Raw genomic sequence first — 20869 nt, 5'->3', positions numbered from 1 at the left:
CTCTCCCTCTCTCTCTCTACCTCGCCCCCTCTTATGTATGTGCTTGTTCTGGGCCTTAAACTCAAGTCCTGGGCACTGTCCCTAAGCTTTTGTGTTCAAGGCTAGTGTTCTACCACTTGAGCCACATCTCCACTTGGTCTTTTTGATGTTTAATTGGAAATGAGTCTCAATGACTTTCCTGTCCAGACAGGCTTCTGTGATCCTCAGATCTCAGCCTCCTGAGTAGCTAGGCTTGCAAGTGTGAGCCACCTGTGCCCAGCTCCTGAAGTCAGACTCACTTATGAAAACTACATTTACATTCCCAGAAAGGAGGGCACTAGGTCTACCTCCAGCAGAATTAACTGTGACCTAGGGAGCTGCTTCTAGCTTGGAATCACCCCCAAAGGTTAATAAAGACAGCTGTTTAATACAACCAGAATGTTGTTTATAATGATGACCTATAAAGCTTTTAATGTTTGATTTTCATTTCTTGGGTTGGAACTCAGGGCCTTGCACATGCTAGGCAAGTGCTCTACCACTGAGCTACATCCTCACCCCCATGAAGTAAGTACATTTTTACTTATTAAATAAGTTAATGGTAAACCATGCAAAGTGGCACATGCTTATAATCCCAGTACACAGATCACCAAGGCTAGAGGAATGTGAGTTCAGGGTCAACCTGAACAGTGAGACCCTATTTCCAAAAAGAAAGAAAAAGGAAGGAGGGAGGGAGGGAGGGAGGGAAAGAAGGAAGGAAGGAAGGAAGGAAGGAAGGAAGGAAGGAAAGAAGGAACAAGAAACAAACTGGGCCGGGCGCAGTGGCTCACACTTGTAATCCTAGTTACTCAGGAGGCTGAGATCTGAGAGTTACGGTTCAAAGCCAGCTCAGGCACTAAAGTCCATGAGACTTATCTCCAGTTAACCGCCAGAAAACTAGAAGCAGCACTGTGGCTCAAGGGGTAGGGTAGTAGCCTTGAGCTGAAGAGCTCAGGGACAATGCCCAAGCAACAGAGTTCAAGCCCCATGACCGACCAAAAAAAAAAAAAAAAGAAAGAAAGAAATTGGTTATGTTTATGTTTGGCATAGCTAGTGTTGAAGGCAGCTTGTGGCTCTATAATCTTTGGAAACTGGTCATTGTTGAATAGGATATAGACAAAGCAGTCCCCCTTCATGAGACTATCCAGTTTCACAAAAAGTATCCCAACTTGCAGATTTCAACCACTTGCAAAATTCTTTTTGATAGAATACATTAAAAAGGTTTTGCTGAGTTCTCATGGCTCACATTACTAAAAGTCTGAGACCTGAGGATCTCAGTTCCATGTCAACCTGGACAAGAAAGTCTGGGAGCCTCTTCCAATCAACCACAAAAAAAAAAAAGTAAAAGTGTGGCTCAAGTGATGGAGTGCCAACCTTGAGCATAAAATCTAAGAGACAGCACTTGACTCTTGAGTTCAAGCCCTAGTACTGGCACCAAAAAACAAAAAAACCAAAGTTCTGTTTACTGTGTAGAATGAAGTATGTATAGAAAAAGAAAAATCAGGGGTTAAAGTGCTTGCCTCGCATGCATGGAGACCTGGGTTCGATTCCTGGGTACCACCTACATAGAAAAAAGCCGGAAGTGGTGCTGAGGCTCAAGGGGTAGAGCTCTAGCCTTGAGAAAGTCCAAGGACAGTGCTCGGTCCCTAAGCTCAAGCCTAGGACTGGCAAAAAAAAAAAAAAGAAAAAGAAAAATCAAATCATGTCATTTGCAGGGAAATGGATGCAATTAGAGGACATCAGACTGAGCAAGTTAAGCCAAGCTCAGAATGCCGACTGGGGTATGTTTTCACTCATATATGGAAGCTAGACATAAAAGACGTATATATTCGTGGATATTTACATATGGACACATACCTGCATACACAAATTTTATATGCACATACATAGAACACCAATCTAACTTTGGGTCTGTTTAGGAAGATGAGAGAGAAAGAAAGGATAGAGCATAAATAATGCACTGCAACTGTGTACGAAAGTTGTTTATCAGTAGAGGGTTAGGTGGAGGGAACTTGCACATCTGGGCTAAGGAACACCACAAGTCCAGATTAAAGTCTTTGCTTTCTAGTCCTTTCTATTTATTTATTTTTGTCTTAAGACTGGGATTCAATTTGGTATCTCATTGGCTGGTGCTCTACCACTTGAGCCATATCTCCAGACACTCTCTCTACTCCTTTCTCCAAAACATGGGCAGTTATTTATGCTTCCTGATTTCAGATGCTTCCTCCTGGGTCAGTCCCTGGGTTTCTCACTAACAGACCGTTGCCCTGTGACAGCTTCTGCATTCGGGTCCCACTTTTTAATGCTTAGATCATTGGCAAAGAGATGCAATGCCAGGGCTAAGTAAGAATATGGCTTTGACATAAAAGTCCCCCACACAAATCTTCCAGCTGTCACTTCCCTGTCATATGGTCTCGGGCAAATTATTTGACCTACTGATCCTCAGTTTCTTCCTCTCTATCAAGCATATCCTGCTCACAGAGTTGTGAGGATTTAAGAAATAATGCATAGTAGCTAACAATATAGCTGCCATTGTTAGTTTGTGTTAGTGTTGACAGCCAGCTGTAATTCAGTACACACAAATGGCAGCAGATGTTGAAAACACCCAAAGATGACCACAGGGTGACCAATACTAACTCTGCTAAGGAGTTGTGGGTCCCTGCTCATTGTGCATCACTGGATGGATCACTGCCAGGTCACTTTTTTGCTGTGGAAACAGCGGCCAAATGAGGGTGCAAAATGTTCTCCAAAGAGGCTGCTCCCTCTGCCCCTGTGTCCTTAGGAATCTCTTCCTCTTTCTCTGGCAGAATCTGTTCTAGACTTTCAATCTGACACTTGAACTGCTGGTTAGAAGGTTGGAAAGAGATTTCAGGCCTGCATAGGCAAGGGCATTCAGTTAAATTAAAAAAAAAAAGACTGCTCATCTTTATGAGTGGGTGTGGATGTGGTGTGAGTATGTATGTCAAACTGGGGGTCTTATACTCTCCCTTCACTTTTTTGCTCAAGGCTGGTGCTCTACCACTTGAATCACATTTCCCTTCCAGCGTTTTGCTGGTTAATTGGAGATACAAATCTATCAGACTTGTCTGCCCAGGCCGGCTTTGAACCTTAGTCCTCAGATCTTAGTCTCCTGAGTAGCTGGGATTAGAGGTGTTGGGTCATTGGCCCCTGGATAAAAGACCATTCATTTCAAAATAACTTCAGTCTCACTAGAGGTTCCATTAACATTTATGAGGTGTCACCACATGCCAGACAATGTGCTACATGATTTAAAGTGTTTCTTGCAATGGTTCATCTTGTAAATTCCTGTTCTGTAGATTTGAGGATACCTGTTCCACAAGTCAAATGACCTGCCCATGGCCATACACTACTGTTGAGGGACTGCCATTTGCTTTGGCTCTTTCTTCCTGTTACACAGCTGGAAGGCTGTCCTTCGGCATTAGTAAATGATACTGTGGAATAAATCACCTCCAAAGGCCTTCGGTTCCTAAGATCAGTGTGGGATTCCTCTAGCTAGGATTCAAGTCCACCTATAGAAGAAGTGATGGAGAAATGATGGAACATGTGTGCCATGGAATCCCAAGGCATCGTTAGAAAAAGTGAAATAGATCTCTCTAGGCTGAAGTGAAGCTGTATTCGTAATAAGTGAAGGATGTAACCTGTGTATTAGATATGTATAATCACATTAGGTGTGTATGAACACCTAGTTGTTGTGTATTATGAAAGTGGAGCTGATATATACCAAATTTAATTCTCATGGGTTACAGGGAGGAGGAAATACTGCAGAGACTCCTATGGTCTAAAACTTTCTAATAAATAAGCATTTTGCTCTTGAAGTTGTCTTTCTTAAAGAAAAGCAGAGCCCCATGCTGGATGCATGTCTCAAATGGTAAAGTGCCTGTCTGGCAATCTTAAGACCCAGCGGTCAGACCCCAGTACCACCAAAGAAAACAAGAGAAAACAAAAGAAAGAAAGAGAAGGAGGCCATGGATTATATGTGAGGAAGGTAGGACCCTTGATTTTCCCAGTTAGGACCAGCCCTCCAATAACACCCTTCATGTAAGCAGTGAGGCGGCCAGTGGTATTCTCTGTGGTCCCCGTTCTGCCATTTTTCACTCTTTGTGGAGTTGCTTAAGCTGAGAACATCCTTACAGCTCACAGGAGTGCCAGATCCCTAACCACTGCACATACTCATCACTGATTGTGGAGAAAATCAGGGAAGCAGTGACCACCAAGGCTGAAGGCAGCTAATGGAGCTGACTTTGAACATCTTACTTCTGAATCACCACTGGTACAATTCACAGTCTCTAGGGAGAACAAGAGTAGAGAGAAATGAAAAACAAAACCAGGAGGGGCAAGCTTGCCGGCCGCCGCCTCTTGTGTTAGTGGCCCAGCTGCCAGGGTTCAGTGACTGCCTTAGAGGTTCTGGTGTGTGTGTGTGTGTGTGTGTGTGTGTGTGTGTGTGTGTGTGTGTGTGTGTGTGTGTGTGTGTCAGAGAGAGAGAGACAGAGAGAGAGAGAGAGAGACAGAGAGAAAGAGAGAGAGAGAGGGAGAGAGCGAGCACAAGAGCGCTTACCAGTACCAGCAGTGCCAGGGCTTGAACTCAGGGTTTGTGTTCTCACTTGACTTTCTTGCTCATGGCTAGTCTTCTATTCTGGCATTTTGCTGGTTAATTGGAAAGCCAGACTGGTTTTCAACTGTAGATCTCAGCCTTCTGAGTAACAATTAGAATTCCTTTTTATTAAAAATTATAGTAGGGGTACTTTAAACATCTTTGAATATGCATCTTTTTCTGTATTTCTATTTGTTTCATTAGTTTTGAGCATAAAAAGTGGCTATTCTCTCTTGGTATAAAGCTTCACTGTCTTTGGTGGCTTTAGCTCCATTATTTCATTTGATAAATAAAAAGGGAAGAGGCCATGATTAAGAGCCAGAGTAGGGGTGTGTAGAGAGGTTACCAGGTACTGTGGACAATCAGAAAAGAAGACTGAGCCATTGGGAGGGACTTCCTAAAGGCAAGAGGCCTGGAAGTCCCTGTGCAGGACAACAGAAGTATCAGGTGATGCACCCAAGAACAGGGCCCACTGAGCAAACCTGTAGAGTGCAGAAGCTGGGGGCTTGTAGAGAAATCTAACTACCAGAGCCAAGCCCTGTTTAGGGAAACTGTGGTCGGATAGATTATAGACCGCAGACATGGGGCTGGGCCCATAAGCGGTGCAGAGCTAACAGATGTCATACAGTGTGAGGTTGTCTCAAGGTGTGGTGTTTTAGGATGAGCTTGGCACAGTGGAGGTGAGCAGAGGTCAGGAAGAAATGAAGTGGATAAGACATTTGCTAGCAGAGTAGATGAGAATTGTCTGTCCTCAGCCTCAGAAAAGGGGCCTTGCAGGCAGCGGTGCTGCCAGGTGTGTGGTGGGGATTGGAAGACACTGGTAAGTTTTGTTCCAGAGATTTGATTTGTCCTGCAGTTGGACCTGTGAGATTAGCAGTTAGCTAAGTAGTTGTGGGCATGTTGGGTTTCTTTTTTGATAATTGATCGGTAAGATTTTAATGATTAATGAGCTTTCACATTTTATATCCCTCTTAATAGGAAATTCACATGCAGAAATTGTTCTCCTGGGAAGTGGACAGTTTCCAGTTCCTCTAACTGATACCCAGATGTGGGGCCCAGGGTGGCCCCTTTTCTTTCCATAATCACTGGCCGTGCTGTCTCCCCATCATCCAAGGGAAAAAATTCAGCGATTTGTCTTATTGTCCTGTCATTGACTTTGATGCTCCTTCTTGGGCGCCTATAAATGATTGTTATGCCCATATCCAGAGTATCTTTCTGGTAGTAGTATTTCATGGTTTTGGTTATTTGGGGCCTAGCATGGTCAGTTCCTTGGATTGTCATTGTCATGACAAAATATTTTGTTTGAACAACCTAAATGCAGGACATCCTTTAGTTTTGGTTCACACCTTCAGCTCATAGTCATTGGCTCCAGTGTTTCTGGGTCTTGGTGAGCAGAACATCATGGTGGTAGAGGCTGCTTAACCTCATGGTGGACAGGAAACAAAAGGAGGAAGAGACCATGGCCCCAAGACATGGCCTACAGTGACCTCCTTCCTCCAGCTAAGTCCCGCCTCTCAAAGTTTCTAGCTCCTCCCAAAACAGTGCCACCTTCCAGGGAGCAAAGCTTCAACACATGAGCCTACAAAGGACATTTCAAACCATAACCATGTCTTTTTCTGCCGCTGAACTTTCAACTCTTCTGTACAATGATGGTTTGTTTCTTTTGGTCAACATCTAATTGTATTTCTTTAAATCCATGTATATCATGATTAATGATATTAATACTTGACCTACTTATGTCACTTTAAATTGCATTTTTGTTTTTTATTACGTTTTGCTTCTTCTTACCTACTTTTATTGCTTTCTTCTCGCTCCCCTCTTCTCTCCACCTGCTTTCTGTTAGAGTAATAGCACACAAAGGTATTCATGAGTGCTAATTTAGATGAAGGCATTCCCCCTGCACTTACACACTCACTGAATACTTGCTAAGTGCATGTGGGCAGCTGCCATAAAAATGCTTTCCTGAGGAGCTAGGTCTGAAAGGATAGAGGTGATCTGGGCAAGTGTTACAATGTAGGAAAGGAGGCTTCCCTTGTAAAAGAGGAATAAATAGAGTGAGCAAAGGAAGCAGATCAGAGGCTTGCCCTGCCATGGCTGCCCTGCTGAGAGGAACCTCTGGTGCACCTGGCCGGATGGCTGTTTTGCCAAGCCTGCTTTTTCTGTCTGGCACTTTCCTAGGTTCCCCCTTTTACACAGCCCCTCATTTTTGATGAGCCTTGGGTAGCCTGATGGTCAGGCAGACTGAAGGCTGAAAAGAGGAAGCATCAACATGACATTCGTTTTCAACCAATATCTTATGAAGGAAGTTGAGTCATTCTGCTCTGTTGCTTATCCCTGTGGGCAATCAGAGGAGGACAAGTTCTACTTCCAGATGAAATAGTCAAGAGAGAGATTTGTTCTGGTCTCTTTATGGATATTTTCCCAAATAATCCTGAAAGACGGAATTTTATTTCTCTCTTTTATTTAAGAAGAGCCAAGACTCAAGTATGGAATGCCTTCTATGAGGATAAGAAGTCCTAGTGTCTCAGTGATGGGTTTTAGCAACCTGCTTGCCTGTTTGTGTACTCTCCTTCCCTCAGCTCTTCTTACATCCCTGTAAGAAGCTGAGAGAAGTTAGGAGGCCTGTTCAGGGTTAATACATAGATTCAGGAAATAGCCGCCACCTCCTGTAGGTACATTGCCTTTTTGGCATATAACTGAACTGCTCTATGCCATATTTTTATGTCTGAAAATAAAATCAATATTGATAGGTGCTTAGTAAATATTAACTATTATTATTCTGGATTGGAGACATCTGGCCCTCAAATAATCCTGACCAATCTAGAAATAGAAGCAAGTTCAGAAGGTTTTCTAGGACACTGGTTTCCAAACCCATTTCTTGGAGACCTGGATCCTTGGTAGTAGAGGGGGTGAGCAGGTATAGATCTTGCCACTTCCTTTTTCAGAGCAGCCATTTCTAAAGCAACTTGCATGTTCTTTCATATATTGGGGGAAAAAAGCCTTTTTTCAAAAAGGAATTCACTTGAGAAAAATGGCCCTACTGCTCTTTTTGTAAAGTTGGCAGGGCTGAAACAATGCCCATTTTCATAGTACTGTTCTTCCAAAAGAGGGAACTGAAGCATGATATATTTTAGAAAGGTGATCTTTGCTAGATACTGATGGCTCCTGCTCCTAACTCCTCAGGAGGCTGAGATCTGAGGATCAAGGCTGGAATCCAGCCCAGGCAGACAAATCCAAGAGACTCTTACCTCCAGTTAACCAGCAAAAATCCAAAAGTGGAGGGGTGGCTCAAGTGGTAGAGCATCAGCCTTGAATGGAAAAGCCAAGCCAGAGTACAAGGGAGGCCCTAAGCAGTTGCACAAGACCTGGTTCAAAAGGAAAACAGAAAGGTAATCTTCTTTAAAGGCCAACATTTAAAATGCAAAATAAATTCTGTAACCTTTGTAAATGAAAACCTCATTTACTCTCAACCTCATTCTAGTCCCAGGATCCTAGGAACAGAAATTTCACTGTCAGGGGAAAAAAACAAAAACAAAACAAAAAAAAACCCACCAATATAGCTTTAGACCAGCAATGCCCAACAGGACTCTCTGCCCAGTGTAAATGTGTTCCATCTGTACTATCCTTTATGGTAGCTGTTGCCACAATGGAACTGGTTTTTAAATTTGATTTAATTGTAATTAAATAGCCACACCTTTCTGACAGCTACCATTTTGGACTGTGCCATAGGGTACAGAGAGGAGTCAAATGGCTTCCGAGCCTCAGAATCATCGATGAACTTGTCAGAAGAACAGATTCTAGACCTAATGCCCGATCATTTGATTCAGCAGGTCTAAGAAGGGTGTCCCTCCCTTTCCCACCTCCCTCTTCCCTCCCACCCCCAATTATGGGGCTTTTACTTAGGGCTGAGGCACTGTCCCTGAGCTTTTTTTTTTTTCTTTGCCAGTCCTGGACTTGAACTCAGGGCCTGGGCACTGTCCTTGGACACTTTTTTTTGCTCAGGGCTAGTGCTCTACCACTTGAGCCACAGTATCACTTCTGCCTTTTTCTGTGTATGTGGTACTGAGGAATTGAACCCAAGGCTTTGTCCTTGCAAGGCGAACACTCTACCACTAGGCTACTCTCCCAGCCCTCTGAGCTTTTCTTTGCTCAAAGCTAGTGCTCTACCACTTTGAGTCATAGTTCCACTTCCAGTTTTCTGGTGGTTTAATTGGAGATAAGAGTCTCAACAATTTTCCTACCCAGGGCTGGCTTTAAACTATGATCCTCAGTTCTCAGCCTCCTGAGTAGCTAGGATTACAGGTGCGAGCCACCATCACTCAATGGAAGGGTGCATTTGAAGAATCCATCCGGTTATTCTCACGTAGCCAGGTGGGAGAGAGCTCTTCTTTGAAGTGGAAGAGCAGAGATAGAATAGGGAATGGATCCTTGGCCATGACTTACTAGGGAGACTAGAGCAGCCTCCAGAACAATAGACCTTTGGTAAATTCAGTGAACTCTGTGGATCCCTTTCCTGGAAAGATACAAACCACATATGATCTCTGGAGCTCTCAAGTCTTAAACATAGACTATGAATTACAGATATGGCCCTGGGTTGATCTGGTAGCACCCTAGTTAGTCCCACTCCCAGATTTCTGCAGTATCACCAGCCCACAGGAGATTAGGTAGTGAGTGTACATCAGGCTTGAAAAATAGGTAACTTCTTTCCTTTCCTCCCTATTTTCCCCTGGACTTGTAGGATTGGCCCTTTGCCGTTGCTCCAATTTTCAGCTCCTATGTGACAGAAAGCAGGGGCCGAATGCACCGGAGATAGAGGGGAGTTGGGGACAGGGTTCAAGCTGAGTAATGGAGCAAGATCTTGACCTCTCTTCAAAGACAGAAGCATAACTGGCCCTCACTTAGTCACCACTCCCCCACACATTGCAGAAGCTGGGAAGCAAGCCAGCAGTCTAGGCCCAAGCTGGGAAGGCCACCTGGCTAGCCCTTCAGAGTTAATATAGAGAGTCCTGAGTTTTATGGACCAGACCCAATGAGAAATGAGGAGAGCAAGGAGGAAGAAGGGAGCAAGCCTGTGTACACATGTAGGAATGCTGCCATTAGGGTAGAATGTCCGAAGAACAGCCTTTTGAACTGGGAGGTTGTTAGTGACGGTCTGAGTCATGGTCATGTGGCACAGGAAAGCCAGCCACAGGAGAAGCTTTACTGCTCCAGGGCTGTGATTTTCTGCCCCTGAGAGGTAAGGGTCAGCCTGTTTTCACGATGCCCTTCACAGATCCAGCTGCCATCTGCTGGGTCAGCTTCTCAGTAGCCTCCTTGTCAGTCTGCCTGCCAAGCTAGGGATGAGTCACTGGGCAGTACACAAGAGACCTTGGCCTCAACTTCTCCCTGGAGAGAGAAGGCCTGGTGTGTGCGTGGAAAAGGATTAGGGTTCTTGGCCCACTGCCCAGTTGGCTGCCAAGATGAACGAATGGCTCCAGGGGTGAGGGAGAGTACCCCCAGAGCCTCTCTTGGAGGAGCTGTAGCTCCACATGAACTTTCCAGAACACTTAATTAAGCCACGCTGAGCAGTGAAAGGCTGTCTGAGCCAGTGGACTAGGTCTCGGAACAGCAGGGCACTCCCCTTCACCTCATCCTCCTTATCTGTCAACTCAGTGCTACCTTCATCTTTGGTGCTTAGGATTGTCCTGTCTCTGAAGGCCATGAAAAATTACTCTTTGTCCTTTGATTTTTCTCATTCAGCCAATATGGATCTCTTTTTTGTGCCCTATTTCAGAAGCCTTCCGCTGGGGGGACCATCAACTTCTTATCCACGTGTTTGCCTGTGGTCTAGGAGATTTGAGGGTGGTTACTGAGCCTGAAGACCCTAGGGTCTGGGTCTTGGCCCTGCTCTGTCACACATGGGCTGGGTGACCTTGGGCAGTTTTCCACTTAGTGAAGTCTCAGGTTCTCCACATGGAAACAAAGAGGATACAGCAATTCTGAATTCTCTGTAAGCACATATACTACTGTGACATTTAGAGGGTTGTCGTTGCTTTTGCTTTGTTTTTAGATCCCACTTCCCTGGTTAAAAAAAAAAAAAAAAAGGCTAAAGAAAAACTCTAGATCTTAGCTTAGTTCTTCTCTGAGGATAGAGGGGCCAGGGAGATAAGTAATCATTGCAAGAAAACCAGCCTACCTTATTGGCCTTTAACCAAATGGGAAGTCAAAATGGCCTCTTTTTTTGACATGTCTAATCTACAGGCTTTTCAAATACATTGTTAGCCATGTATGGGGCTACTGTCTTATGCATCTTCCTCGGGAAGACACAGACTGGTCAAGATGGAAGCCAGAGAGGCCAGGAGTTTGGCTTAGTGATAGAGCCCTTGCCTAGCATGCACGAAGACCCCTGTTCAATTCCTTGGTACCACATACATAGAAAAAAGCCAGAAGTGGCACCATGTTTTAAGTAGTAGAGTACTAGCCTTGAGAAAGCACAAGGACAGTGCGTAGGCCCTTAGTTCAAGCCCCAGGACTGGCAAAAAAAAAAAAAAAACTGAGAACCAGAGAAAAGTGTAGTCTCATGCTTTGTCCTCAGATCTCTAAAAGTACAGGTTGGTGTATCAGGCTCCAGTACAAGTTTTCAGCAAGTAGGTTTGGACATTAGAGGAGAGGAAGCACCCTCTGGAGCACCACCAACAGATGCATTTTGGGAAAGGAGCCAAGTGCATTTTGGGAAAGACTTTGTGAGATGTCTATGATTACTTACAGTCATGTACTACATGATCAGTAATGGGATGCATAGATGACTGTGGAACGGAAGATTGTATCATGAAGAGATGGCGTGGCTTGGTTTGTATTGGTACAATTTATCATGATCATACAATGATGAAATCACCTAATGACACAGTTGTCAGAATATGTCCCCATCATTAATCAGTGCTTGATTGTCCATGTATGTTCCTCCTGCCAGATTCTCTCCCCAGGAGAAAAGCCACTGTGGACAGTGTAGATAATGTCCTGCATGAAGGCAAGGTGAATGTGGAGTCAAAGAGGTGATGATCCTGGAGGATGGGATTCATCCCTCTGTCTTGGGGAAGCAATATTTGTTAAAACAATAGGCTCTCCTATTATTTAACAGCCAATGTAAAGGCAGGAAAACACCAGTTCACTTATTGGGGGTCATCATTGTTCTAGAACCAGCAGGCTAGATTCTTTGTCCTTGGCCCAGTGGAGAAGTCTGTTTATATTGGGTTGCCTGTAGGGCTGAGGTGCCACATAGAGAGCATGTGTAGATGTTATAAGGATGGCCCCTGGACTGCTCAGGATAGTTGGAAGATACATGTATATATGGCATAAAAGACAGAGCCCTTTTACCCACTGTATTTTCCCTCCAACCCAAGCCTGACCTGTGTGTCTTCCCTCAGGATAAGTGTGAGCCTGGGAGATGGCCGTGATGGAAGTGGCCTGCCCAAGTGCCCCTGGCTCTGCAGTTGGGCATCAGAAAGACCTCACCAAAGCCAAAGAGAAGACACAGTCACTGGAGAATACACCGAGCTGCGTCTACAAGCTTGAGGCTGTGGAAAAGAGCCCCGTGTTCTGTGGGAAGTGGGAGATCCTGAACGATGTGATCACCAAAGGCACAGCCAAAGAAGGCTCTGAGGGCGGGCCATCTGCCATCTCCATCATTGCCCAGGCTGAATGTAAGAGCCTAGGGTTGCTGTGGGCATGGGAGCAAGCGGGCAGATCTATGGGTATATGGATGGGCATGGAGCAGGACATCTTCTAGGTCCACTAGAGAAGAGAGAACTATGTGGGAGTCTCATCAGGCTCAATGTACATCAAAAGCTGTAAAGATATCAGGGCAGAACATGACAAATAGAGACTTGCCCCTTGTCAGCAGTGCAGGGGAAAGAGCCGACATGCAAGACTGCGGAGGGTTTTGTATAGGATCATCAAGTAGCCATTAACCTTCCCTGGGACCTTAAACAGCCCCCACATCTGGAGAGGCCCACACAAGAAAGGCCAGGTCTCATGGAAAACCCCACTGGGGCCTTCAGGTCCTTCATTCCCTTTTATTTGAGTTGGCCACACCCCAAAGAATGAATACTCTGCTCTTGGGCCTGTTGGGCCTGTCCAGAGGTAGCCAGCCTCTATAAGGTGAGACTAAGTCTGGACTTCCCCTTCTCCTAAGAATTGGTGGTTCACCAAGAATTGGTGTTTGCCCCCAAGCAGGCCAGGAAGGACCAGCCTGGGAAGTCTCTGGGCTGCAATCTGGAGGCTGACAGCTCATGGTGGAATTTTCCACATGTATATATCCCTTTGCTTGTCTTCTACTGCCTTCTGGTTAGTTTTTGAGGAGAGAACGGAAATTTACATGGCGTGAGTGCACACATAAACATAGTATGTTTACTGAGAGTTCACTATGTAGCAGGTGCAATTGGAGTATCCTGAGTAGCCTGCCTTGCTGAAGCTTCAGAGTGAACAGTGGTGAGCAGGTATCCTCTGATCCTCATCTTACAGACAGCCCCTCTTCTCTTGACCTGTACCCTGAAGGGAGGTGAGCCACCTGACAGAGGTGGTCTGAGAAGGGGATGTGGTGGCCCCAGGCAGGGGTGTGCTCTTTCTAAAATAGTCCTTTGCTCCATGCCCATTTCCTATTCTTTTTATTTACGCTAATTCAACTCCTTTTTCTTGACCTGAAGGTGAGAATAGCCAAGAGTTCAGTCCTACCTTTTCAGAGCGCATCTTCATTGCGGGGTCACAGCAGTACAGGTAAGAAGGCAAATTGGAGTAGGAAAGAACTAACACTCCCCACACCTCCCCCCAGTCGCCTGCCTGGACTGCTTCCTCTCCACTCCTGGCTCTGCTTCAGCACCTGGGTTCTGCTCCTGGCCGCTGTCCAGCTGTTCTGGCCCAGCCACTCTGTCAGCAGATCAGCTTTTCAGAAGCTGTTCCCACCTCGTGGATGACTGACCCTGGCTCCCATCAACTTGATGCTTTATTTTTATTCTCCTCCGAGTCCTTGATGCACCCTATTTCCCATAAGCAGGGAGAATGTCAAGAACAGCAGCTACTTCCTGCTGGTGTGCTGCCATAAGCACAGACTCAGAGGGGCCGCTTTCCCTGTCCTTTCAGGCGATACCAGAGTGTCTTATTCTTGTGACCCTACCAGTCACTCATGAAGGCTATGGAAACAGGAGGGACATGGATTCAAGCTACTTAGTGATCAGGCCTGGCCTATTGCCATAAAGATGACTTTTGGAAACTGAGAGTTTAATGTAGAAATAGTTGCCTTCCTAATTCTAAGCCTATTTCCTTATTGGTATTTACAAAGTAAATACCAGTGTCTCAAGTAAGTGAGGAGAGACTGCTCCCCTGAGCCCAAGAACTAGTCCAGTGTTTGATCAGTTCCTTTACATTGTCTCCAGGGTGCCTTTGGCTCAGAGAAGAGAGTTTCTTTCAGCTGCCTGAGAGAAGCCTACCAGCCTCCTGATTCCTGCAGGGAATCAGCTTCCTTTGAGGAGGCAGAAGTGAGGCCAAGGGAGGTGTGCTGACATTCTGGGCTGCCCCGTAGCTATTTGCAATTTCTCTTTCTAAAACTCCACTGTGGCCGTTTTCTTTACTATCTGGCAAAAACAAGAGCTGATAGTGGTGCCAGAGGAGAGCAGCACTGGTAGCACTAACCATACAGGAGTCTGTTTGGCAATTCCCAGCCTTTCTTTCTTTCTTTCTTTCTTTCTTTCTTTCTTTCTTTCTTTCTTTTCTTTTCTTTTCTTTTCTTTTTTTTTTTTCCGGTCATGGGGCTTGGACCCGGCCTGGGCTCTGTCCCTGAGCTCAAGGCTACCACTCTACCCCTACAGCCATAGCACCACTTCTGGTTTTCTAGTAGTTAATTGGAGATAAGAGTCTCACAGACTTTAGTGTCTGAGCTGGCTTTGAACTGTGATGCTCAGATCTCAGCCTCCTGAGTAGCTAGGATTACAGGAGTGAGTCACCGTGCCCAGTTCCATTACCAGCCTTTCTATGGCAATTAGTCCTAAGAATTGATACGGACAGATACAGTAAAAATAATTACTCTCCTTCTTCGGAGGTGAGAGTGCCTGCCTTGAGTGTGACCCCCTTTCTTGTTCTTGTTCTTTTGCCAGTCCTGGGGCTTGAACTCAGGGTCTGGGCACTGTCCTTGAGCTTTCTCAAGGCTAGCACTCTGTGACTTGAATCACAACACCACTTCTGGCCTTTTCTGTGTATGTGGTACCGAGGAAGCGAACCCAGGACTTCGTGCTTGCCAGGCAAGCACTCTACCACTAGGCCACACTCCTGCCCCTGAGTGTGATCCCTTTCTGGGGCAGCCTACCTGGGAAGCAAAAAGAAGCTGAGTGTACCCCACACACCCACCAGGGGTAGCCAGTTTGTGGGCAGCCTGTCCTTGGGGCCAAGTATTGAGTGAAGTTTTTTTCCCCCTTATACTAGGGATTGAAATCAGGACCTTATGCCTGCAAGGCAGGTGCTCTACCACTTGAGCTATCACTTCATGCCCAAGCAAGCATGGACTGTCATCTTCCTACTTGTGTTTCCCTGGGGATGACAAGTGTGTACCATGGCACCTCGCCATCTTGCTTTCCCTATGGCTTGGATAGCAGATGCACCCACCGTACCCAGCTGTTGGTTGAGATGGAGTCCCAGTAACTGTTACGCTTCAACTTACCTCCAACAATAGCTCTCAGTCTCTGTCTTCCACAAGGCTAGAGTTGCAGGCTTGAGCCACCACACCTGGCTGAGCTAGGCTTTTTTTAAGTGTAGTATTTTATCGAATCATATTTTCACCCCACATGGAAAAAAAAATACATTCACAGATAAGAAACCTGAAATGCCCTGAGGTCTCATAACTTACCCACTGTGGCACAAGTATAGCTGTGTGCTGCATAATGACATGGTAGTCACCAAGGGACCCCATCCATGAAAGTGGACCCATAGTGATATCGCAACTGCCTTAATTTGTGTACGTGCACCCACACACTCCCCTCATGCTGTTTCTCAGGATGTGTTCCTCTGGAGCACTGCTTGACAGTTATAACAGAGCTGGGGTCTGCACTGCAGTCTTGTCAAACTCCAAATCCAGTTCTCTCAACCATTCCTGCTTCCTGCTTTTTTGTATTCAAAATGTGGATCTGTCTCTTTTCTGACAGCCAGTCCGAGAGTCTTGATCAAATCCCTAACAATGTGGCCCATGCAACGGAGGGCAAAATGGCCTGTGTGTGCTGGAAGGGAAAGCGCCGCAGCAAAGCCCGAAAGAAACGGAAGAAGAGCTCTAAGTGCCCCGTGAAGGCAGATGTGGCCTTGGCTAAACCTCTGCCCAGAACCCCTGAGCAGGAGAGCTGCACAATCCCAGTGCAGGTGAGACCCAGTAACTGTGGCCATGCTTCAACTCTTGGGCCTTCAGGACAGGGCCTCTGCCTTGGCCCTGTTACTGTGTCCTGATACCTGTGTTTTCCCCAACAGGAAGATGAGTCTCCACTAAGCCCTTCATATGTCGGAAATGCTCCCCACTTCACAAAGCCTCTGAAAGAACCAGGCCTTGGCCCCCTTTACGTTAAGAAACTCAACGAGGGTCTACAGCCAGCACTGCCTCGACCAGAACTCCACAAACTTATCAGCCCCTTGCAATGTCTAAACCACGTGTGGAAACTCCACCATCCCCAGGACATGCCCCCTCTGCCCCACTCCACTCACCCCTTCCCCTACAGCAGACTGCCCCATCCCTTCCCATTCCACCCGCTCAAGCCCTGGAAACCTTACCCCATGGAGTCCTTCCTGGACAAACTAGCTGGTGTAGACAGCCAGAAGACCCTACCTAGCCCACACTTGAGAACACTGGCCTGTGTAGACGATCAGAAACCTTTACCTAGGCCTCACTTGGAACCCACCTTCCCATCTCACGGAAACCATGAGAAATTTTCTGTGGAGGAATACCTGGTGCACGCTCTGCAAGGAAGTGTGAGCTCAGGCCAGGCCCACAGCTTGACCAGCCTGGCCAAGACCTGGTCAGCGGGAAACTCCAGGCCCCAGAGGCTCAGCCCTGAAACTGAGGACAATGAGGGAGTTCTGCTTACTGAGGTAATTAATCCCCCAACTCCTGTACACATGCCTCCACCACCAGCTCTCAGGTCAGGAACCACAGCTAGGGGTGGGACCTGTTGTGAAGAACAGACTATCACTCTCTAAATATGCAGAGCTTGAGGGATGGTTCCTTCCCTGTCAGGGTCACTTGGCAGCAAAGTACTTGTTTGGAATTGCATGTGTTAGCTTCCCATTACTGTGATAAAACACCTAAAATAGTTAACTAAAGAAGAAAGATTTAGTCAGGTACCTGCAGTCCTAGGAGGCTGAGATCTGAGGATCATGGATCAAAGCCAGCTTAGGCAGGAAATTCTGTGAGACTCTTATCTCCAATTACCCATCAGAAGACTATAACTCAAAGTAGTAAAGTGTAATTTAACGTTGTGCTGTAACTCCAAGTGGTAAAGTGCTAGCCGTGAGCAAAAGAGGTCAGGGACAATACCCAGGCCCAGAATTCAAGCTCCACGACTTACCCAAAGAAGAAAGATGAGGAGGAGGAGGGTGGAAGGCGGAGGAGAAGGAGAAGGAGGAAAAGGAAGAAAGAGGATGAGGAGGAGCTTATTTTGCCTCAGTTTCAGTTTTAATCCATGGTCACGTGACCCTTTGTGTTTGGGCCTGCCCTAGCACAGTAGTACATCATGGCAGGAACACCTGGTGGAGGAGGCTTATTTCATAATAGCTGAGAAGCAAGAAAGAGAAAGGAATCACAGTCCTAATATTCTCTTCAAGGGAATACCTCCAAAGACCTAACCTCCTCTCAGTAGGCCTTACCTCTTTCTTTTTCTTCTTTCAATCAATTTTTTTCTTTTTTGACAGTTGCAGGGCTTGAGCTCAGGGCCTAGATGCTATCCCTGAACCCCTTTGTGCTCAAGGCTAGCACTCTACCACTTGGGAGCCACAGCGCCACTCCCAGTTGTTGAGTGACTAATTGCAGATAAGAGTCTCATGGGTACTCTTCTGCCTGGGATGCCTTGGATGGTCAGATCTCAGCTAGGATTGCAGGTGTGAGCCACTGGTGCCCCGATTAGGCCTTGCCTCTTAAAGGTTCCATTTCTTCCTAATAGCCCCCTAGACTGATAACCAAGTTTTAAACACTTAGCCTTTTGGAAACACATAAGATCCAGATTCAGTCATTTTCTCCCTTCACTTGCAGCCTCACTTTCCACAGCCTTTCTGTTTCTGTTTTTAATTGTCCCAGTTGGTTACCTCATTATTGCTGAGTTGTGTATTATATGAATAATGCATATTCTGGGAAAGAAAAATAAACAAGTGGCAGGAAAAATGAGGATTTTTTTTCCCATTCCTATTGTTCCCTCTTGTTTCATTCCCAGATAACTTTGGAGCTTTGAATGCTTTTATTCAGCTTTACTTTCTAGATGCTATTTCATTCACTTTTTTATTTATATACTGGTACTGGAGCTTGAATACAGGGCCTCACACTCTCACTCAGCTTTTCACTCAGAACTGGTACACTACCACATGAGCCAAGCCTCCCACTTGGACAATTCCTAATTGAAGATAGAGTCTTTCAGACTTTTCTGCCTGGGATAATTTCAAACTGATCCTCAGATTAAGATTGTAGGCATAAGCCACCAGCACCAAACTTTCATTCACTTTTAACATAAGAATTCTTTCACCCCTGTACCTCTTCGTTGCTCCCCCCTTTCTTCCATCTTCTAGCTCCTAAGTTACATATTTTCACTGTCAAAGTTACTGGCAATTCTATTTTGGTCTCACAATTCTTAAGAATCAACTGGTCCCTCAGGCAGCCCATCAATTGTCTTTGCCTTTTTAATCCTCTATGCCCCTCTCTGGACCTGCACCCCTAAGCACCTTTCCTTAGACCCTTCAATATCAGCCCTTGTAGCCCTCCATCTCTCGGCCATCCTGATAACTGAAACTGTCCTTTTTCTCCTGCCAACTCCAGAAACTCAAGCCGGTAGATTACGAGTACCGAGAAGAAGTCCACTGGGCCACACACCAGCCCCGCCTGGGCAGAGGCTCCTTTGGAGAGGTCCACAGGATGAAGGACAAGCAGACAGGTTTCCAGTGTGCTGTCAAAAAGGTAGGCCAGGTGCTGGGAGTATGGCCTAGAGATAGAGTACTTGTCTAGCATGCACAAAGCCCTGGGTTCACTTCCTCTACCACGTACAGAAAAGGTCAGAAGTGGTGCTATGGCTCAAGTAGTAGAGCACTAACCTTGAGAAAGCTCAAGGACAGTGCCCAGGCCCAGAGTTCAAGCCCTAGGACTGACCAAAAAAAAAAAAAGGACAATACAAAGGAACTCGAGGAAAGCCAGACAAGGGCTGCTGCGATCCTGCTGCCCTCTTTCAGCTACAATCACAAGGGGGCCCAGCACTGACTTGGTAAGAAAGGCTGGCCATGACTGGCAGCCCTGGGTCAGTGGAACTAACTGGGATGCTATGTGGCTTGGCCTGGTTGTTGCCCTCATTGTGGTGTCTATGAGAGGCAATGTGCAAGCATACAGCTCCATGTCTGAATGTAGCCTGGGCTGTCCTGATGTCACGGCCTGTATTGGGCAAGTCCAGATATAGAAGATGGCCAGGCCCTCAAGAAATTCATGTTGAACTAAAACCCTAAGTCACACATCGGGGCCACCACACACCTGGATCAGAAGGGGCTTAGAGCTGTCACTTCTATCTGCCCCATGCCTCCGAGGAGGAAGGTAAACACTGGAGTTAGATCTGGACCATGTAGGAACCCTGCTGCCTCCTGTCCTGGTGCAGGAAAGTCCTGTGAGGCAGGTACCATGAGGAGGCATAGCTCAACAAGAGCCTAAGGAGCTGACCCGGTGGTTCAAACCCAGGTTTGTCTGACAGAGTATGGCTCTGAACCCTTCTTCAGAAGAGGATCGGGGGAGAGTCATGCCCACACCTTGTCTCTCCAGTGACTAGAGCTGAGGCATACTACACCGGCTAGAAGCCACAAGTCCACAGCCCTCAAAGGTTGTCAGCCCTGCCCCCTTCACTATCTGTTGTCCCACCACAACTAGGAGTCCCGTCTTTGAAAGCTATCTGGTCCCCAACTCAAACTCAGAACCTGCATTACTGGAGCCCGTTTTCTTGGCCCATAGGACAAGAGGAAAAAAGTCAGAGCTGAACATTGTTTCACATGGTTTATGTTAAAGATGCTCAGATCCTCAAAAGCAAAGATGGGAAATCTGTTTACCTGCCAAGAGCAATTTGGGATATTTATAACATCATTTGTGGACCTAGATTTATTGAATTTCGTTTGAAAACAGTTACTAGATGTATTGAATTCTGGTCCCGCCTGTGGTTGGCAACCAACCACAGACTAAATGATTTTATAGGACTTCTGGCTGGATACTCCCCTTCCCTCCCTGCTACCCAAAAGAAAGTGGACCAAGTAGCAAACCAGACAGTGACAGCACACTCAGGCTACATGCCAAGCGGACTGTGCCACTGGCATCATGGCTGCCTGTGGCTTTGAGAGTGAGGCCTCAGCTGGGATGTGAATAGGCCTAATTTCCTGTCTTCCATTTTGAATATCAGAGTTTTGGAATGAGAGAAGGAGCAATCTGTAAATTCTATCCTAAATGTCACAGACTGTCAAATGATCTGGTTCTACCCTCCCTACCCCCTCCCCTAGCAGAAATGTTTTGTTTTGTTTTGCCAATGTGGATCATCTTCTTCCACTTGGGTGCCAGGGCCACGTCCTCTGCATTTCTCCTCCCTAAGGCCACCAGAGAAGGCACAGCTGTCCCTCCTGAGAGGCGGAGGGAGGAGGGTGAGAGAGTGTGAAGTGTCCTAGAGACAGTGCCCAGTGCTGGAGCTTAGTCACTGGCTCCTCAGCTGTTCCTATGCTGAAGTCCTCTGAGTCCTGGGTGACGAGGTAAACAACTCAAATACAGTGGACGAGGACAGGTGCTCCATTTCTCATGCCCTGTACTCGGGGAGGTTGAGAAAGCTCTGAATTCAAGATGCCACCCATGACTACCTGTGCCCAGAACGCCATCTCCTTCTTCACAGGAGTGCCTGGTGGAAATAGCTTATTTGCAGGCCACACAAGCCGTCACTGGTAGGGCAGGAAGACTGTCCCTTCTCAAGGGAAGAGGTTAGGCCAGGCATTTGTGTCTTGTAGGGTTTTTAACTGGAAGCCACCTGT

The 20869-nt window shown here is 46.3% G+C and overlaps 1 protein-coding gene across 4 annotated transcripts in view; it reads left to right on the top strand.

Moving 5' to 3' along the window:
• Window positions 1–20869, top strand: part of Map3k14 (mitogen-activated protein kinase kinase kinase 14) — a 43131-nt gene that overhangs the window by 9753 nt on the left and 12509 nt on the right. For 2 of the 4 annotated variants that reach the window (XM_090350055.1, XM_090350054.1), the window contains exons 2-6: window positions 12031–12306; window positions 13309–13378; window positions 15793–16000; window positions 16106–16720; window positions 18651–18788. In XM_090350055.1, the coding sequence (XP_090206181.1) occupies window positions 12051–12306; window positions 13309–13378; window positions 15793–16000; window positions 16106–16720; window positions 18651–18788 (1287 nt within the window). In that variant the 5' untranslated portion in view covers window positions 12031–12050. Of the gene's footprint in view, window positions 1–7316; window positions 8017–12030; window positions 12307–13308; window positions 13379–15792; window positions 16001–16105; window positions 16721–18650; window positions 18789–20869 lie in introns of those variants that run through there. The other 2 variants (XM_090350057.1, XM_090350056.1) reach the window with 2 other exon arrangements.

This window comes from Megascapheus bottae, chromosome 17, assembly GCF_031878675.1.
Source record: "Megascapheus bottae isolate mThoBot1 chromosome 17, mThoBot2.hap1, whole genome shotgun sequence".
NCBI classification, from domain to species: domain Eukaryota; kingdom Metazoa; phylum Chordata; class Mammalia; order Rodentia; family Geomyidae; genus Megascapheus; species Megascapheus bottae.
The sequence above is the reverse complement of the archived record's forward strand: the minus strand, read 5'-3'. Positions and strand labels throughout refer to the sequence as shown.